This window comes from Cydia splendana, chromosome 20 (genome assembly GCF_910591565.1).
Source record: "Cydia splendana chromosome 20, ilCydSple1.2, whole genome shotgun sequence".
NCBI classification, from domain to species: domain Eukaryota; kingdom Metazoa; phylum Arthropoda; class Insecta; order Lepidoptera; family Tortricidae; genus Cydia; species Cydia splendana.
In genome coordinates this window covers 6,758,993-6,776,344 of record NC_085979.1, presented here as the reverse complement: position 1 = coordinate 6,776,344, position 17,352 = coordinate 6,758,993, and the positions used below count along the sequence as shown (strand labels likewise).

Sequence of the window (17,352 nt, the reverse complement as noted above, 5' to 3'; positions counted from 1 at the left end):
CAGAGTTTCTTGAAAATGTAACTAGCTTTTATGAGGATTGATAAAGTTTGTTTTAGGGTTCCGTGATCCGTACCCAAAGGGTAAAAATGGGACCTATAATAGAATAACATTTATTTTAAAAAACCTTGTTAACAATAAATATCAAAATCCTGTGGCCCCACACTAGGCTATTGTGACGTGATGAAATTTTCAAAAAGTTTTATATCTGTTGCCGCTATAACAACAAATACTAAAAAGTACTGAACCCTCAGTGACCGAGTCCGACTCGCACTTGTCCGGTTTTTTTACACATACGAACGTGACAGAAAGAGATCATGGATTTAGTATAATTACCCTCTTTTATAGGCAAACTACACAATGTTTGGCACTGAAAAGTACCCGTCTATAGCTCCTATATTTGTAGGAGTCATCAAATAAGGTTGAAGGTGCCAATGTTAGATATAGACAATGGGGTAATTTACCCCACGATAGGACAATTTTCTAGAAAATTGATACCAACAACAGCTATGTTATCTAGTGTTGTGCTCAAAATTACTTAATAAGCTTAGGTCACTATAGCGGCCTCTGTTTTTTCTGTGTACCTCGCCAAATCGTTCATGAAAATCGGCTCAATAGTTTAGGTTCCACAGTGAGAGCCCAATACAAAAACATACAATTCATAGTCTGCTATAACCATAATGTCCATAATCCTTCTAATAGGTAAAAACAAATGACCTATGTTAATTCACCTAGTTTCTACCTAGACAAATCGATCGGTCGACGTCGACGATCGATTGGTGTGGTAACACTCTAAAGGGTCCAAGCCCTGGCGTTGATGTAGTCCATTAAATCCTGCATCCAACGATATCATCTTAATCGATCTTAGTGTTAAGTTAATTGTGATTATACAGATCGCAGCGTGACGCTGCCCGTCTCATTGACGCCCTGTTGTTATCTGAAACAAAATACATGTATTAATTACTAGTACTAGCGCAAAGGGCGCTCATTATAGTGATCGGCCGGCGGTAGCATTTTATGTCATTTTGACGTCCAACGTAATGACTAATTGTTAAAAATAAAACCACGTTTTATTCGTTCGATAGATAATTTATAAGTGGCCTGTACTTCACAATCATAATAGAAATGTTAAAACCTCGATAAAAAAAATTTTAGGTATATAAATTCTGTACAAAATTAAATAAAATGATATGCATGTAATACTTTCGTCGGAAAAATGCAACCGGTGTCCGATCATGCTCACCCTTTTATCCCCCTAGAGAATAAATTAGGGTTTAAAAACGAGTTATGCTCTGTTGCCATTTTTTTACAAGTATCGATGCATAAGTACAGATTTTCAAAGTTATGCCCGTAAAATAGGTAATGAATAGTCAATTACATAATATTTGCATGTGTGTGTTGGGGGGGGGGGGGGGGGGGGGGGGGGGGGGGTAAACTCCATGACGTGTAGTTTAGATCATTCGCAGACACAGACAAAACATCCTCCAGACTGAGCATAGTCGCGCTACCCCCTCTGCCACGCATACGGTAGTTTTACTCCATGTTCGAGTCGAAAGTGTATTTGTGTGACGTCCGTGTCTTTGAACGGACCAATCACGGCACGGGACTTCGCTCACCTCGTCCCGCGCACCCCCGCATTTTTGGCATCATCGGTTGCATGAAAAAATTGCTCTAAACTCGGTCTAGAGGATTCCTAGTCTATGTTCACAGATAAGTAAACCAGCCGTCAGTAACGAATTTAGTCACTACACGGAAAATATTAGGGTCCCTCCCTAAAAATACCCTTCTTGGATTCATACCCCTTTCAAACCAAAATCCTAAGTCAACCCATTCCAAATCTAAATACTGGATCCTGGAGCCACTGACCAGCGTAGTACCTATTTGCTTATTTACTACTAACAAATTAAACCTGCCAAGCTTGTGGTCGTGAATGCCTCTCTTGAATTGGCTTACAAATACATAGCCCCAAGGGCGTCGCCAGCTGATCGGGGCAGGGGGGATGGGCAGTTGCCATGGCCGAAGGCGGAGGGGAGGGGCAGGGGTGTTTAGTTACAGGTTTTATATAAGAGTGATGCCCTTCCATAGCCGTGAAAAACGGTGTCACTGTAGGTGACAGTGCTTGTATATTTTGTAATAGATTCAAAGGCAATTGATAAATGTGTGTGCGTGTGTGTGTGTGTGTGTGTGTACGCACGGTGCAGGCTGCACTATAGCGCGCGGCACCACGATGAAGCGGCGGCCGTTGAGCACGGCCAGCGACTGCGGCAGCGAGCCACGCGCAGGTGACACCGCCCACACACGAGCGCCGTCCGGCCCGCCTGCCATCTGCAACATTACATGTATAAAATCATCATTGAAATATTTTTACTCGTCTACTTTGCTTCAATTACGCTTTCGTAGCCCAAACTATAAACGCATACTTTTCTCTATGTAGATCCCAACTCAACTGAAATGAATTCATTATACAACACTTCAGTAAACTATAATGACTTTGACCACTCCAATCATGTCTCGCCGTGTCTAGTCATAAGGCCTTCACGTAAAATTTTCAATACTTGCAATTATTTTGTATTGATTCGTAGAAAAAAACTATGCATAATTTTATATATTTTTGTATACTTTCGGGCGGAAAACGTCCGTCTGGGCGTCCCAGATACCGCTGGAATGACGAAGCTCTAAAAGACCTGTCTGCCCTGTGTCAGTGGCGATCTCTTGTGTCAGAGGCCAAGATCCTTTTTGGGTCACTGAGCCAGTGAAGATACTTTCAAATATTGTATTAAATTTAAACTGAACTTTATTATTTATCACTATATAATTAAGTTTTTAAAGTGTAATAACATCCAATGGCGTCTTAAGGTAGACGTCCACAGGGCCGCATCGCACGGTGCGGATCAGTGGACGCACTTGTGTGACTTTCTTTACAAATATTAGGTCCTTACCTATGAAATTGGCGTTTTTGTTCATAGATATAAGTCTGATCCTAGATTTTTTTTTTTACAAAAGTACATACACAATTACAATAAAACTACAGTGCACTCAATAAACAACGATTTTACATACAATTAATTGTTATTTTTTATTGTTAAGTGTTCAGAATTAAGCCTTGAAAATAGGTCTTTTCATGTGCTGTCGGTTCGAGTATTAAAATTACTTATATTTTTCTAATGGTACCAATTTTCAAGAAATGGAGATATTGAAAACATACCTTAAAGGTGTCAAAAATTACTGGAAAAATTTTGTTTGGTTTGAATTAGCCATCAAAAAAATATCCGCAAAATTAATTGTATGGAAATTCGTGTTTCGTTGAAATTCTCCGAACAAAACGCCAATTTCATAGGTAATGACCTAATACTAAAATCCGTTGCGTGCGATGCGGCCCTGTGGACGTCTACCTTTAAGTTGTTAAGGTTCATTTAGACGGTGCGAGAACTCGCATGCGAGTTTCATTACGTTGCGGTATTTGATTGGTCGGCTGAATTGGACGTAAGTAATAGTCCTCAATGTAACTAAAATCGCATACGAGTTCGCGCGCCGTCTAAGGGCCAGTTGCACCAACCACATTTGACAGACTGATCAACGTCAGCCGGCGCGCCCCGGCGGTTTACTATGAAACTTTCCATACATAAAAATTTAGGGAATCTTTAACGATACGAACAGTTTGGTGCAACCGACCCTTAATCAGCGCTTAGTATTGTACCTTCATTCTCAGCGTGACTCGTTTGTCCGCCGGCTGCGCGGCGGCGGCGGCGGCGGCGGCGGCGGCGGGGCGCGGCCGCGGCACCAGCGCGGGCGTGGGGAGGGGGAGGGGGAGGGGGAGGGGGGCGGCGCGGCGCGCGCACGGCGCCACTAGAGAAGTCAGACCAGACTTGTGGGTCAGCGGCGGAGGGGATGACGACGGCGAACTGGACTTACGGCAGTTCTGAAACAGATTATACTTGGTCAAACAGATTTGTCAGTCAGTAAGAACCAGGAAAACTATACTCCATCCTTTTCTTTTGGGTGCTAATACTAGTGAGTAAGACAAAGATAGTATGATTCTCTGTCTATGATTGAAATGAGACAGTCCTTTGACAAACTGTATTCCAAATTGAGGCCTTGCACGCACTTGTAGTTTGAACCGCGGCGGCGCTACAATTCCATACTGTCACAGAGTAAATACACTCGCGTGCAAAAGTATTGCATCACTTTGCATTTTTTCGTCCGCATCCAATATATTTGTAAACTGGTTAATTTCACCAAATTATTTTAATGTAATCATGTTCCTTGAAGTTTTAGCTTTACGAAAAGTAAAAAAACATGGAAATCGACCCAGTATTTTTTCAAATTATCGGCATTTTCCCGATTTGTGAGCGGTTTCACGTTATCACGCGCACGAGTTGCGCTACCCTTGACCCCTATAAAACGGTGGGCAGAAAGGGGTTGTTATCAGTTACTTATCAGAAGTCGATCGTTACATATCTCCGCGTATTTTCCCGTGAAAAACATCTGGAACAATGGAAACCACTGAAGCTGAAGTCCGCCAAATCGTCCAGCCCCTGCAAGCGGGGCGTAGCCAACGTTCAGTAGCTGCCGAGCTGAATTTAAGCCAATCTGCAATTTGTAGAGTTTACCAGAGGTTCCAGGGGACTCGATCCTTTACTTCAAGACCAAGAAGCGGCCGCAGAAAGTGTACATCAGAGAGGGACGACCCCTTATTTGTCACAACATCTCTCCGAGATCGACACCAGACAAGCATTGCCATCCAGCAGCGTCTGCGTGAGGTACGAGGAGTGGCTGCCAGTGAGTGGACAATAAGAAGAAGACTTAAGAAAGCGAACCTGATACCCAGGAAGCCCGCAGCGGGGCCCAGATTGCTGGCGCGACACCGTACAGCCTAAAGAGAGTTTGCTGAAAATCACAAGGACTGGAGCATTGAGCAATGGACCCCAGTTCTCTTCTTGAAAGAGTGCAGAATGTGCTTGAATGGATGTGACCGAAAAGAAAGAGTCTACAGAAGGCCAGAAGAACAGTTCGCTCAATGTTACTTCTCCGAAAGGGTCGCCAATGGCGGTGGATCCGCAATGTTCTGGGGCGGCATTTCCTACGACGGGCGGACAGAGCTGGTTTTCGTGCCTGGCGAGGGCCGTGCGAGTGGATTGACAGCTGCCAAGTACATCACTGATATCCTGGAGGAACATGTTGTTCCTTATGCCGGTATTTTTGATGAGGGGTTCATCCTACTGCAGGATAATGTCCCGTGTCATACCCCTAGGGCCACCGCAGCCTACCTTCTCGAAGTGGGCATCGACACCATGAACTGGCCAGCGATGAGCCCGGACCTTAACCCCATTGAACACGTGTGGGACTACCTAAAAAGTAGGGTTTGGAAGCGGAATCCTGCCCTGGTCAATGTTGAGGAGCTGAAGTGAGCGTTGCTGGAGGAGTGGGACGCTATTCCTCATCATCACATTAAAAAAATAATTAGGTCTATGAAAAACCACTTGGTTTGTGAAGGGAAGGCCGTGGGTGGCAATACCAAGTATTAATTAAATAATAATAATCGATATTGTATTAAAAAAATAACTTTTATTCTTAAGTTTGCAGATTTATTTTTGGAACATTATGCGACTACTTTCTGTTTTCAGATTTATGTAGTCTTCAGATTCGAAATTTCATTGTATTTGCCATTTTTCTAATGCGTTACATTATAAGCTTTCAGTTGATACCAAAATTTTCAAAATCGGGTATAGAATTACAAAGATATTGGGTGCAGACGAAAAAATGCAGAGTGATGCAATACTTTTGCACGCGAGTGTAATAGTACTACCGTACAGAAAGGACACTTCCTACAAAACCGAAATTTGACAGCGATTCAGGGCCGAATCATGCTGTCCCTTTCTAGTATATGGCACTAATCCTTTCCGCTATTTAGGGTAGTCAAAATTCAAGTCCTTATCTGTGGTCGTGCACGCAAAGGGACGTCAAGTTGTGCCGACCCTAATAATTGCTCGAAGCAATGCTGAGCCGAACGGAGCCGAGAATGGCCGAAAAGAGGAGTGTCACCCCATTGATACTGTTAGTTAACGGTTAAAAACGCGGTTCACATGCGTTTGCATACAAAAAACACACGCCATCAAAATTACAAATAGGTAGTGCGTATGTGCTGCGTGGGGCACTCCGCGACAACAGGTCATAGAGCCTACACCAACTGTCGCGGTGAAATAAAAAGATAAGTATATAGTGTACCTTGCAGAAGAAGGTCCCCTCTGGTCTAGGGGCCGTGAGGCCGGCGCAGGCGGGGTGGTAGAGGCACAGACACAGCCCGCAGGCCAGCGTGGGCACTCCGCGACCACATGTCATGGAGCAAGGTTGCACCAACTGTCTATTATATTTACCTTGCAGAAGAAGGTCCCCTCTGGTCTAGGGGCCGTGAGGCCGGCGCAGGCGGGGTGGTAGAGGCACAGACACAGCCCGCAGGCCAGCGTGGGCACTCCGCGACCACATGTCATGGAGCAAGGTTGCACTAACTGTCGGGGTGAGGTCTGGACAAAAATAATCGTCGTTTAAAATGCTCTTTTAAATTCTATCGTGTCTCAGTGCTGCTGCTGTATATTAAGAATGATGTAAAATATTGCAAATAGTATTACAGATTTTGGAATTAAAAAAAAAAATATGACATTACCTAAAACTCTCCAAGATAAGACAGTAGGTACTATCCGGGTGTTAATTAAGAGTAAAATTTAGATCTAAAAATTAAGAGTCTGGCTTCCGACCGATGTCTACTAAATATAACGAATAATAAGAGTAACTATTCTAGTTCAAAATTTTAGCAAATCCGTTATATCACTTATATCATTTTAGAAAATCCGTTATAGTATTCTATACATCAAGAGTTTTGTAAAATAACTATGTTCAATTTTTTTACGGCATTCAATAGAAAAATCGCTTACCAAGTCATGCTGTTCAATCTTGGCATCAACCGGCGACACGGGCGGGCGGCTCTGCAGCGGCGGCGGCGCCGGGGCCACCGGCACAGGCACCGGTACCGGGACCGGCACCGGGACCGGGATGACCGGTACCGGTACCGGCACCGCGACCGGGACTGGAGCGGCCGGCACCGACACGGGCGCGGCCGGGACGGCGGGGGCAGGCGGCGCCGTTCTGCCCGAGGTTACTACACTCGCGCGCATTCAGTACCCGCCGGGGAGGGCTCATTGCACTGTGTCAATCAACCCTCCGGACAATACAGTGGTCGTGCGATCCATTTGATTCACGTAGGTTTAAAGAATATCATCTCATAATATAGGACACCGAAATCAGAAAACTGTAAGCGTAGCACGGGAGCGAGGGACGGTATCACGCCCGTGAGATAGAGTACCCGTCTCGCATTAATAGTTAGAAAAAGACGGGTGGTATATCTCGCGGGCGAGATACTGTCGCGCCGTTCCTGTGCTAGGCCTACTGTTAGTACAAAATATTCAATAATCAAATGGATCGCATTTCTAGATATATCATATATGTACAGTCACCTGCAATAATATGTTACAGAACAAAGGCCGCAAAAATATCTGACACGGTCTTATTTGTAGAGCCATAAGAGTGTCTTACATATTTTTGCGGCCTTCGAAGAGTAACATATTATTGCAGGTGACTGTACATTGAATTACTTCAATCATCCATATAGCGGACGATTGGTTATTGAGAACGTGGTTGGAAATGTGTCAAACCGTGAAATAGTTTTATATCAAGAAACAAATGTAAATTATTTTAACCTCCTAAGTCCCTGCGTACAATTTGTTGTACATATTCCAAAATCTATTTTGGACTTTTATTGTGTAACTAAGGGTTCCAATTTAAAAAAAACAAAACAATTGCTTCTGGGTCTCAGGAGGTTAAAATATACAAGTATGGTTTCAGTTGCCGATGTTCAGTACAAGATATTATAATAGATAGTTATAAAATGGCTATGAGAATAATATTTGATCAAGATTTTTTATTTACAGCATATAAACTATATTTCATGTAACAAAACGAAACAAATCTAATCCCTTTCTCGATTTTCCATATTTAATAATAATGGAAAACTAAAAGGGATTTAGTTTTGTTTCCATCTGACAACGGAGAAGGCTATTACCAAAAAAATCTGTTCAACAACAGCAGTAAGTACAAATGTAGTGCATAATTGTTTTCCATCGTGTTTTCTCGGAAACGTTCGTATTTGTCATGCTACTTCAGTCAACCTCAGTACTTTTTGTACTGAGACTGACTGAAATAGCAAGACACGTTCGAACGTTTTCATGAAAATACAATGGAAAATAATTATGCACTACATCTGTAATAAACATTAGTTCATTTCAGTATGATGTGACGTGACATTATGTACGATTTACTTCAAACGCTTGCAGCATCAATCAAAGCAATTTGAACTTTATATATAAATTATACAATAGTTAAATTCAAATGATAGCGCCAATAGTCGCGCGCCAATGTAGGTGGTTATCACACTAGATGCGATTCGCATGTCGCTCCGATGTGCAGCGGGATATCGCTATAATACGCGCATTGTCTCGTTCAAACATCGGAGCGACGTGCGAATCGCAACCAGTGCGATAACGATAAACGCCATTGAATGTAACTTCTGTAGGTATAGGGAGCGTGCATAAACTGTAGGGGGCACAGGAACCCAAGTTTATGCTTCCAATGTAGCCCACAAGATGGCAGGATCTATAATGCAACGTACGTGAATTGTAGAGGGCAACACTTGCTTTGGCGTGAAGTGTCAATGTACAGTTTACGTTTCCGATTCAGGCCACAAGATGGCAGACCCTCCAACGCGCACGGCCCCTATACAAATTATACAATTGTTATATTCATGGTATAATAATATACTCCGCCTGGTACTCTATTCCCGTCTTTTCTAGGTCACCTAACTGACACAAGCCTACGTCATCATGCGACAGCGCTATATGATAATATGCGATAGCGCTATATATAGCGGCCATGTTATTGTGACGTAGGGTTGTGTCACTCTGGGAATAGAAGACCATGTTTTATTAGACCATGGTTATATTCACAACTCTAATGACAGCGTTAATAGCCGCCAGCGGCAATTAGAACGTGACTTCTGTAATTCTGTACAGAAGGTTCAAATTCCTTTGACACGCGCGTTTGATGTGAACCATGTAGCCTTCCCCGTGTGGCCGCTAGCTTTTAAATACCTGTTCTTCTTGATGGCCTGCGTGTTGTTGTTGTCGGCGGCGGCGGCGGGGGTGGCGGCGGGCTTCTTGGCGGGCGCGGCCGGCGTGCGGTTCAGGCGCGGCTGCATTGACTTCACCTATAGAACATCGATATTTTTAACATAGTAAAACAATAATTTACTCATACAAACAGTAACACTCTTTACTGTCCATCGGTGGACTTTATGCCATTTATAATAAGGTTTACCGATGAACAGTTAACGTGGGGGATGGTACCTGAACCTCTGAAGAAAGTTCAAGTCTACAAATTATTAAAGAATGGAGTGATTTCTTAATGTATGGAATCAAATGGAACTATCATTTCAGTGTCTAAGGGTGGTATTCCATTTGTCCAATGCAATGACATTGGACAAATACGCAATGGCGTCTCACTCTCTCATTAAGCAAAATGTGAGACAAAATACACATTGGAAAAAGAAACTTGGAACTTCAATAAGTTGACTTGGGATTGGAACTTCAATAAGTTGTGTTTTAATAAATAAAACGCAACTTATTGAAGTACAGTCAAGTGTAAAAATATGGGTGCACACATCATACTCAAAAATAAGTCCCATAGCTCTTATGTCAGCGAATTAAGAACTATGGGACATATTTTTGAGTAAGTTGTATGCACCCATATTTTTACACTAGACTGTGCAACGAATTAAATCCAACAAACACTACTAGCAAGTGAATTCTCGTACCTAAATTAGCATTTAAGTTGAAAGCAAAAAGAATTTGAAGATAAGCAGAGTGGGTAAGAAGCGCTGGTGGCCTAGCGGTAAGAGCGTGCGACTTTCAATCCAGAGGTCGCGGGTTCAAACCCCGGCTCGTACAAATGAGTTTTTCAGAACTTATGTACGAAATATCATTTGATATTTACCAGTCGCTTTTCGGTGAGGGAAAACATCGTGAGGAAACCGGACTAATCCCAATAAGGTCTAGTTTACCCTCTGGGTTGGAAGGTCAGATGGCAGTCGCTTTCGTAAAAACTAGTGCCTACGCGAATTCCGGGGATTAGTTGTCAAGCGAACTTCAGGCTCCCATGAGCCGTGGCAAAATGCCGGGACAACGCGAGGAAGATGATAAGCAGAGTGGGTACCTTGATCTTGGCCGGCGGCGACTTGGGGGTGGTGGGCTCGGGGCTGGCGCCCTTGGGCGGCTTGGGCTTGGGCGTGCGCTTGCCCTCCGCCAGGGGAGGCGCCGTCGCCGCCACGGGGGACTCCGCCTTCCGCATCAGTTTCGCATCACTGTTGGTTAACAACAGTAGGGTATTTGACTGTATATAAATAGTAGATTGTTAACCAAGGGTTGAAAGGCACCCATTTCTGTCGAGGTAGCCAATAGTCCGAGACGGAAATGGTGCCTTTCTCCCGAGTTAAACACTCTACTTTTCATATCGAATGCGAGGAAACCAAACAAGACAAGACAATTTTGCAAAATCAGTAATTCAACTACCTACCTAAAATAGACTTACAGCCATTTTTCCTTAGGACTTACTTGCAACCGGAGGCTTTACATGTGTGAAGATAAATAACTCCTAGCGAAAAACATTTAGATTGCAATATTTACGAAAAAACACATATTTTAACAAACTGCAGTATTTTAAAATGATTTGTTCATTATTAGTATGAAAATCAGCGGGATTGCCTCTTACTTTTTCGTTCTAAAAGCCGTAATAGACTACCGCGCCGCACCGCGATCTTGGTGCGCCGCACCACGTAATAACATAATAAAAATATTTTAAGAATTTACTATGACTATACTAGCATGAGATATGAAAACAAATTATTCTACACCATGCATGAAAGCACCAGAAGATTAATAGAGAAACGTAGACAGCAGTTATTTTTAGACACAATTTCTATTTTAAAACCCCTATAAAACTATAAAGAGTAGGTAATTTGATCGTGACGTCACATGCTAGTGTTTCATATAAATTCCATAATAGCAAAATCGTTTTGACAGTTCGAAAAAAGAGACTGATTTGACTAGTAGTCAAATACCCTATTGTGAACTTACCGAATGATTTCTTTTTCGGGGTCATCTACACCCAGTGGTTCCTTGAAGAATGAGAAGTTGTCTAACGTCAGTCCGGTCCCAGAGAGGTGTTCCGCCACCTGTCAAACAAATTATAAAATAAAGTTTGCTACAATACAAAATGTCTGGAGTCTGGAGACAGTGAACCTAGTGTTTGGCCATTTCAGACAAATATTTTCGTGTTGAATCTTTTTCTTCTTGGTCGTGACCTCATATCTAAGGGACGTGACTCCTATGCGGTATTCTTCCTATCACTGCTCTCCAGGCCTCTCGATTTTCGGCCATCTGCATCGTTGCCTGGAGCGAAGTCTGGGTAATATTTTGGACCACATCTGACCATCTACTGGGTGCACGCCCACTACTACTTCGTCCGTCGACACTCCCGGTAATAATGCGCCTTTCTAGCGCTTTCGTGTTAATTCACATTGTGAAATTAATTGAAATAACCATCCCACACACATTAAATGCATGGTGTACAGTAGAAGGCTATAGATCATATAGATATACCGTCTGTTAAAGTTACAGACATCTCGGTGGTGGCAAATATGTAAGCTAATAGTGTTGCAAACTGTACTGTAGACTCACCTCTCTAGTGGAGCGCAGCAGTATATGTCTGCGTTGCGCCGCGAGTGCTGATCCAACGCGGCTCGGTACACCAGCTCGCGCTTCCAGCCCTTCTCGAGAGGCACCCGGAGCAGTGGCGACATCTATGTAAGCTAATAGTGTTGCAAACTGTACTGTAGACTCACCTCTCTAGTGGAGCGCAGCAGTATATGTCTGCGTTGCGCCGCGAGTGCTGATCCAACGCGGCTCGGTACACCAGCTCGCGCTTCCAGCCCTTCTCGAGAGGCACCCGGAGCAGGGGCGACATCTATGTAAGCTAATAGTGTTGCAAACTGTACTGTAGACTCACCTCTCTAGTGGAGCGCAGCAGTATATGTCTGCGTTGCGCCGCGAGTGCTGATCCAACGCAGCTCGGTACACCAGCTCGCGCTTCCAGCCCTTCTCGAGAGGCACCCGGAGCAGGGGCGACATCTATGTAAGCTAATAGTGTTGCAAACTGTACTGTAGACTCACCTCTCTAGTGGAGCGCAGCAGTATATGTCTGCGTTGCGCCGCGAGTGCTGATCCAACGCGGCTCGGTACACCAGCTCGCGCTTCCAGCCCTTCTCGAGAGGCACCCGGAGCAGTGGCGACATCTATGTAAGCTAATAGTGTTGCAAACTGTACTGTAGACTCACCTCTCTAGTGGAGCGCAGCAGTATATGTCTGCGTTGCGCCGCGAGTGCTGATCCAACGCGGCTCGGTACACCAGCTCGCGCTTCCAGCCCTTCTCGAGAGGCACCCGGAGCAGGGGCGACATCTATGTAAGCTAATAGTGTTGCAAACTGTACTGTAGACTCACCTCTCTAGTGGAGCGCAGCAGTATATGTCTGCGTTGCGCCGCGAGTGCTGATCCAACGCAGCTCGGTACACCAGCTCGCGCTTCCAGCCCTTCTCGAGAGGCACCCGGAGCAGGGGCGACATCTATGTAAGCTAATAGTGTTGCAAACTGTACTGTAGACTCACCTCTCTAGTGGAGCGCAGCAGTATATGTCTGCGTTGCGCCGCGAGTGCTGATCCAACGCGGCTCGGTACACCAGCTCGCGCTTCCAGCCCTTCTCGAGAGGCACCCGGAGCAGGGGCGACATCTATGTAAGCTAATAGTGTTGCAAACTGTACTGTAGACTCACCTCTCTAGTGGAGCGCAGCAGTATATGTCTGCGTTGCGCCGCGAGTGCTGATCCAACGCGGCTCGGTACACCAGCTCGCGCTTCCAGCCCTTCTCGAGAGGCACCCGGAGCAGGGGCGACATCTATGTAAGCTAATAGTGTTGCAAACTGTACTGTAGACTCACCTCTCTAGTGGAGCGCAGCAGTATATGTCTGCGTTGCGCCGCGAGTGCTGATCCAACGCGGCTCGGTACACCAGCTCGCGCTTCCAGCCCTTCTCGAGAGGCACCCGGAGCAGGGGCGACATCTATGTAAGCTAATAGTGTTGCAAACTGTACTGTAGACTCACCTCTCTAGTGGAGCGCAGCAGTATATGTCTGCGTTGCGCCGCGAGTGCTGATCCAACGCAGCTCGGTACACCAGCTCGCGCTTCCAGCCCTTCTCGAGAGGCACCCGGAGCAGGGGCGACATCTATGTAAGCTAATAGTGTTGCAAACTGTACTGTAGACTCACCTCTCTAGTGGAGCGCAGCAGTATATGTCTGCGTTGCGCCGCGAGTGCTGATCCAACGCGGCTCGGTACACCAGCTCGCGCTTCCAGCCCTTCTCGAGAGGCACCCGGAGCAGGGGCGACATCTATGTAAGCTAATAGTGTTGCAAACTGTACTGTAGACTCACCTCTCTAGTGGAGCGCAGCAGTATATGTCTGCGTTGCGCCGCGAGTGCTGATCCAACGCGGCTCGGTACACCAGCTCGCGCTTCCAGCCCTTCTCGAGAGGCACCCGGAGCAGTGGCGACATCTATGTAAGCTAATAGTGTAGCAAACTGTACTGTAGACTCACCTCTCTAGTGGAGCGCAGCAGTATATGTCTGCGTTGCGCCGCGAGTGCTGATCCAACGCGGCTCGGTACACCAGCTCGCGCTTCCAGCCCTTCTCGAGAGGCACCCGGAGCAGGGGCGACATCTATGTAAGCTAATAGTGTTGCAAACTGTACTGTAGACTCACCTCTCTAGTGGAGCGCAGCAGTATATGTCTGCGTTGCGCCGCGAGTGCTGATCCAACGCGGCTCGGTACACCAGCTCGCGCTTCCAGCCCTTCTCGAGAGGCACCCGGAGCAGGGGCGACATCTATGTAAGCTAATAGTGTTGCAAACTGTACTGTAGACTCACCTCTCTAGTGGAGCGCAGCAGTATATGTCTGCGTTGCGCCGCGAGTGCTGATCCAACGCGGCTCGGTACACCAGCTCGCGCTTCCAGCCCTTCTCGAGAGGCACCCGGAGCAGTGGCGACATCTATGTAAGCTAATAGTGTTGCAAACTGTACTGTAGACTCACCTCTCTAGTGGAGCGCAGCAGTATATGTCTGCGTTGCGCCGCGAGTGCTGATCCAACGCGGCTCGGTACACCAGCTCGCGCTTCCAGCCCTTCTCGAGAGGCACCCGGAGCAGGGGCGACATCTATGTAAGCTAATAGTGTTGCAAACTGTACTGTAGACTCACCTCTCTAGTGGAGCGCAGCAGTATATGTCTGCGTTGCGCCGCGAGTGCTGATCCAACGCAGCTCGGTACACCAGCTCGCGCTTCCAGCCCTTCTCGAGAGGCACCCGGAGCAGGGGCGACATCTATGTAAGCTAATAGTGTTGCAAACTGTACTGTAGACTCACCTCTCTAGTGGAGCGCAGCAGTATATGTCTGCGTTGCGCCGCGAGTGCTGATCCAACGCGGCTCGGTACACCAGCTCGCGCTTCCAGCCCTTCTCGAGAGGCACCCGGAGCAGGGGCGACATCTATGTAAGCTAATAGTGTTGCAAACTGTACTGTAGACTCACCTCTCTAGTGGAGCGCAGCAGTATATGTCTGCGTTGCGCCGCGAGTGCTGATCCAACGCGGCTCGGTACACCAGCTCGCGCTTCCAGCCCTTCTCGAGAGGCACCCGGAGCAGGGGCGACATCTATGTAAGCTAATAGTGTTGCAAACTGTACTGTAGACTCACCTCTCTAGTGGAGCGCAGCAGTATATGTCTGCGTTGCGCCGCGAGTGCTGATCCAACGCGGCTCGGTACACCAGCTCGCGCTTCCAGCCCTTCTCGAGAGGCACCCGGAGCAGGGGCGACATCTATGTAAGCTAATAGTGTTGCAAACTGTACTGTAGACTCACCTCTCTAGTGGAGCGCAGCAGTATATGTCTGCGTTGCGCCGCGAGTGCTGATCCAACGCGGCTCGGTACACCAGCTCGCGCTTCCAGCCCTTCTCGAGAGGCACCCGGAGCAGGGGCGACATCTATGTAAGCTAATAGTGTTGCAAACTGTACTGTAGACTCACCTCTCTAGTGGAGCGCAGCAGTATATGTCTGCGTTGCGCCGCGAGTGCTGATCCAACGCGGCTCGGTACACCAGCTCGCGCTTCCAGCCCTTCTCGAGAGGCACCCGGAGCAGGGGCGACATCTATGTAAGCTAATAGTGTTGCAAACTGTACTGTAGACTCACCTCTCTAGTGGAGCGCAGCAGTATATGTCTGCGTTGCGCCGCGAGTGCTGATCCAACGCGGCTCGGTACACCAGCTCGCGCTTCCAGCCCTTCTCGAGAGGCACCCGGAGCAGGGGCGACATCTATGTAAGCTAATAGTGTTGCAAACTGTACTGTAGACTCACCTCTCTAGTGGAGCGCAGCAGTATATGTCTGCGTTGCGCCGCGAGTGCTGATCCAACGCGGCTCGGTACACCAGCTCGCGCTTCCAGCCCTTCTCGAGAGGCACCCGGAGCAGGGGCGACATCTATGTAAGCTAATAGTGTTGCAAACTGTACTGTAGACTCACCTCTCTAGTGGAGCGCAGCAGTATATGTCTGCGTTGCGCCGCGAGTGCTGATCCAACGCGGCTCGGTACACCAGCTCGCGCTTCCAGCCCTTCTCGAGAGGCACCCGGAGCAGTGGCGACATCTATGTAAGCTAATAGTGTTGCAAACTGTACTGTAGACTCACCTCTCTAGTGGAGCGCAGCAGTATATGTCTGCGTTGCGCCGCGAGTGCTGATCCAACGCGGCTCGGTACACCAGCTCGCGCTTCCAGCCCTTCTCGAGAGGCACCCGGAGCAGGGGCGACATCTATGTAAGCTAATAGTGTTGCAAACTGTACTGTAGACTCACCTCTCTAGTGGAGCGCAGCAGTATATGTCTGCGTTGCGCCGCGAGTGCTGATCCAACGCGGCTCGGTACACCAGCTCGCGCTTCCAGCCCTTCTCGAGAGGCACCCGGAGCAGGGGCGACATCTATGTAAGCTAATAGTGTTGCAAACTGTACTGTAGACTCACCTCTCTAGTGGAGCGCAGCAGTATATGTCTGCGTTGCGCCGCGAGTGCTGATCCAACGCGGCTCGGTACACCAGCTCGCGCTTCCAGCCCTTCTCGAGAGGCACCCGGAGCAGGGGCGACATCTATGTAAGCTAATAGTGTTGCAAACTGTACTGTAGACTCACCTCTCTAGTGGAGCGCAGCAGTATATGTCTGCGTTGCGCCGCGAGTGCTGATCCAACGCGGCTCGGTACACCAGCTCGCGCTTCCAGCCCTTCTCGAGAGGCACCCGGAGCAGGGGCGACATCTATGTAAGCTAATAGTGTTGCAAACTGTACTGTAGACTCACCTCTCTAGTGGAGCGCAGCAGTATATGTCTGCGTTGCGCCGCGAGTGCTGATCCAACGCGGCTCGGTACACCAGCTCGCGCTTCCAGCCCTTCTCGAGAGGCACCCGGAGCAGGGGCGACATCTATGTAAGCTAATAGTGTTGCAAACTGTACTGTAGACTCACCTCTCTAGTGGAGCGTAGTTTCTTGCCCTGCGGCGAGTAATAGTATATGTCTGCGTTGCGCCGCGAGTGTTGATCCAACGCGGCTCGGTACACCAGCTCGCGCTTCCAGCCCTTCTCGAGAGGCACCCGGAGCAGGGGCGACGACATCTCGGTGGTGGCGCGGCGGCCGCGGACCGCGGGGGAGGATACCTGGCGGATAACCAATAGCGACTGTAAGCAAAATAAATTAATCTTATTATACATTATTTTTATCCCTTAAGAGGCCCACAGATTACCAGTTCGCCGGACGATAATAGCCTGTCAGTTCAACGCAAAAGGAGACAATTTCGAACAACTGACAGGCTAATATCGTCCGGTGAACTGGTAATCTGTGGGCCCCTTCAGATTCAAAATGACAACTAGTACAATTGCCCTGATTTGTCCTACTGCACAAAATTGTAACAAAAGCAGTATGATTGCACTGTCGAATAGCCATTCAGAATCTGGGACACGAAAACATATCTACAAAAACATAGCTTAAATTTGAAAGCAAGCCATGTTTGTCCTTATTCATCACAAGCGACCCGCCCTGGTTTCGCACAAAGTGTGTAAGTCG

The 17,352-nt window shown here is 47.2% G+C and overlaps 2 protein-coding genes across 2 annotated transcripts in view; both read right to left on the bottom strand.

Annotated features, from left to right (window-relative positions):
* LOC134800630 (uncharacterized) overlaps window positions 1-17,352 on the bottom strand; it is a 36,162-nt gene that overhangs the window by 14,397 nt on the left and 4,413 nt on the right. Inside the window, exons 5-10 of the mRNA XM_063773115.1 lie at window positions 16,758-16,946; window positions 11,235-11,332; window positions 10,315-10,462; window positions 9,195-9,310; window positions 6,927-7,137; window positions 6,372-6,518 (exon numbers count right to left, since the gene is read on the bottom strand). Coding sequence (XP_063629185.1) covers window positions 6,372-6,518; window positions 6,927-7,137; window positions 9,195-9,310; window positions 10,315-10,462; window positions 11,235-11,332; window positions 16,758-16,946 — 909 coding nt within the window. The remainder of the gene's footprint in view (window positions 1-6,371; window positions 6,519-6,926; window positions 7,138-9,194; window positions 9,311-10,314; window positions 10,463-11,234; window positions 11,333-16,757; window positions 16,947-17,352) is intronic.
* LOC134800804 (uncharacterized) lies at window positions 790-6,353 on the bottom strand. Its single transcript, XM_063773358.1, has 4 exons — window positions 6,223-6,353; window positions 3,695-3,916; window positions 2,192-2,322; window positions 790-934 (listed from the first exon to the last, which is right to left on the bottom strand). The coding sequence occupies exons 1-4, from the start codon at window positions 6,334-6,336 to the stop codon at window positions 931-933; spliced, it is 471 nt and encodes a 156-aa protein (XP_063629428.1). The 5' UTR covers window positions 6,337-6,353; the 3' UTR covers window positions 790-930.

Coding starts and splice junctions, on each gene's coding strand:
- LOC134800804 (XM_063773358.1), bottom strand. CDS start 6,336: ATGACATGTGGTCGCGGAGTGCCCACGCTGGCCTGCGGGCTGTGTCTG. Junction 3,917..6,222: donor AGGGGACCTTCTTCTGCAAG/GTACACTATATA, acceptor AATCTGTTTCAG/AACTGCCGTAAGTCCAGTTC. Junction 2,323..3,694: donor GAGTCACGCTGAGAATGAAG/GTACAATACTAA, acceptor GTAATGTTGCAG/ATGGCAGGCGGGCCGGACGG.